This window comes from Penaeus monodon, chromosome 20 (genome assembly GCF_015228065.2).
Source record: "Penaeus monodon isolate SGIC_2016 chromosome 20, NSTDA_Pmon_1, whole genome shotgun sequence".
NCBI lineage: Eukaryota > Metazoa > Arthropoda > Malacostraca > Decapoda > Penaeidae > Penaeus > Penaeus monodon.
The window spans coordinates 24,879,790-24,880,355 of NC_051405.1; the positions used below are offsets into that span (position 1 = coordinate 24,879,790).

A 566-nucleotide genomic window follows, 5' to 3' on the forward strand; every position below is an offset into this window, starting at 1 on the left:
AAAAAAAAGTACATTTTATTGTTTTATTTTCTTTTTCCAATTTGGTGGGCGGGATAAGAGGGAGGGAAGGGGGGTATCCGGAACTCAACCCCCTTTAGTTACGCCATTGCCTGACAGCTGGAATGACAGTTAAGTATTCCTATTAAAAAGCCTATTTAAATAAAGCTTCATTCTGTCAGAAGCTTTTGTTTTTTTTCCCTCTGGCCGGACAAAAAACAAGAGAAATACACGTATATATATTCACACCTATATATATTTTCCCTTTCAATGCTAACGTGTCACCGTAAGCGTCACCACAAGCTCTTGGAACTCAGAAAATGTTCTCCGGCTCTCTCGTATGAAGACCTGACGAAGGTGCAGAAGACCTACTCCTGCTCCGTCGCCTCAGGAGTATCGACGACATCCTGAAGGACCTCCGGGTGACGCTTGGCTATTTTCCGAAGGATGGAGAGGCACTCAGCAGCAGGGTCTCCTCGGCGGCGAAGCTTCTCCTCCTCCAGGTACTGCTGGCGACGCATCCTGCAAGGTGTGGAAGCAGGGAGTGAGATTCAGAGGCGTGAGGGTTC

General features: G+C 47.2%; 1 protein-coding gene across 1 annotated transcript in view; it reads right to left on the reverse strand.

Annotated features, from left to right (window-relative positions):
- The window catches only part of LOC119585732 (transient receptor potential channel pyrexia-like), a gene marked incomplete in the record, with an annotated part of 81,321 nt that overhangs the window by 441 nt on the left and 80,314 nt on the right, over positions 1–566 (reverse strand). The window contains 1 exon segment of the mRNA XM_037934424.1: positions 1–519. Coding sequence (XP_037790352.1) covers positions 366–519 — 154 coding nt within the window.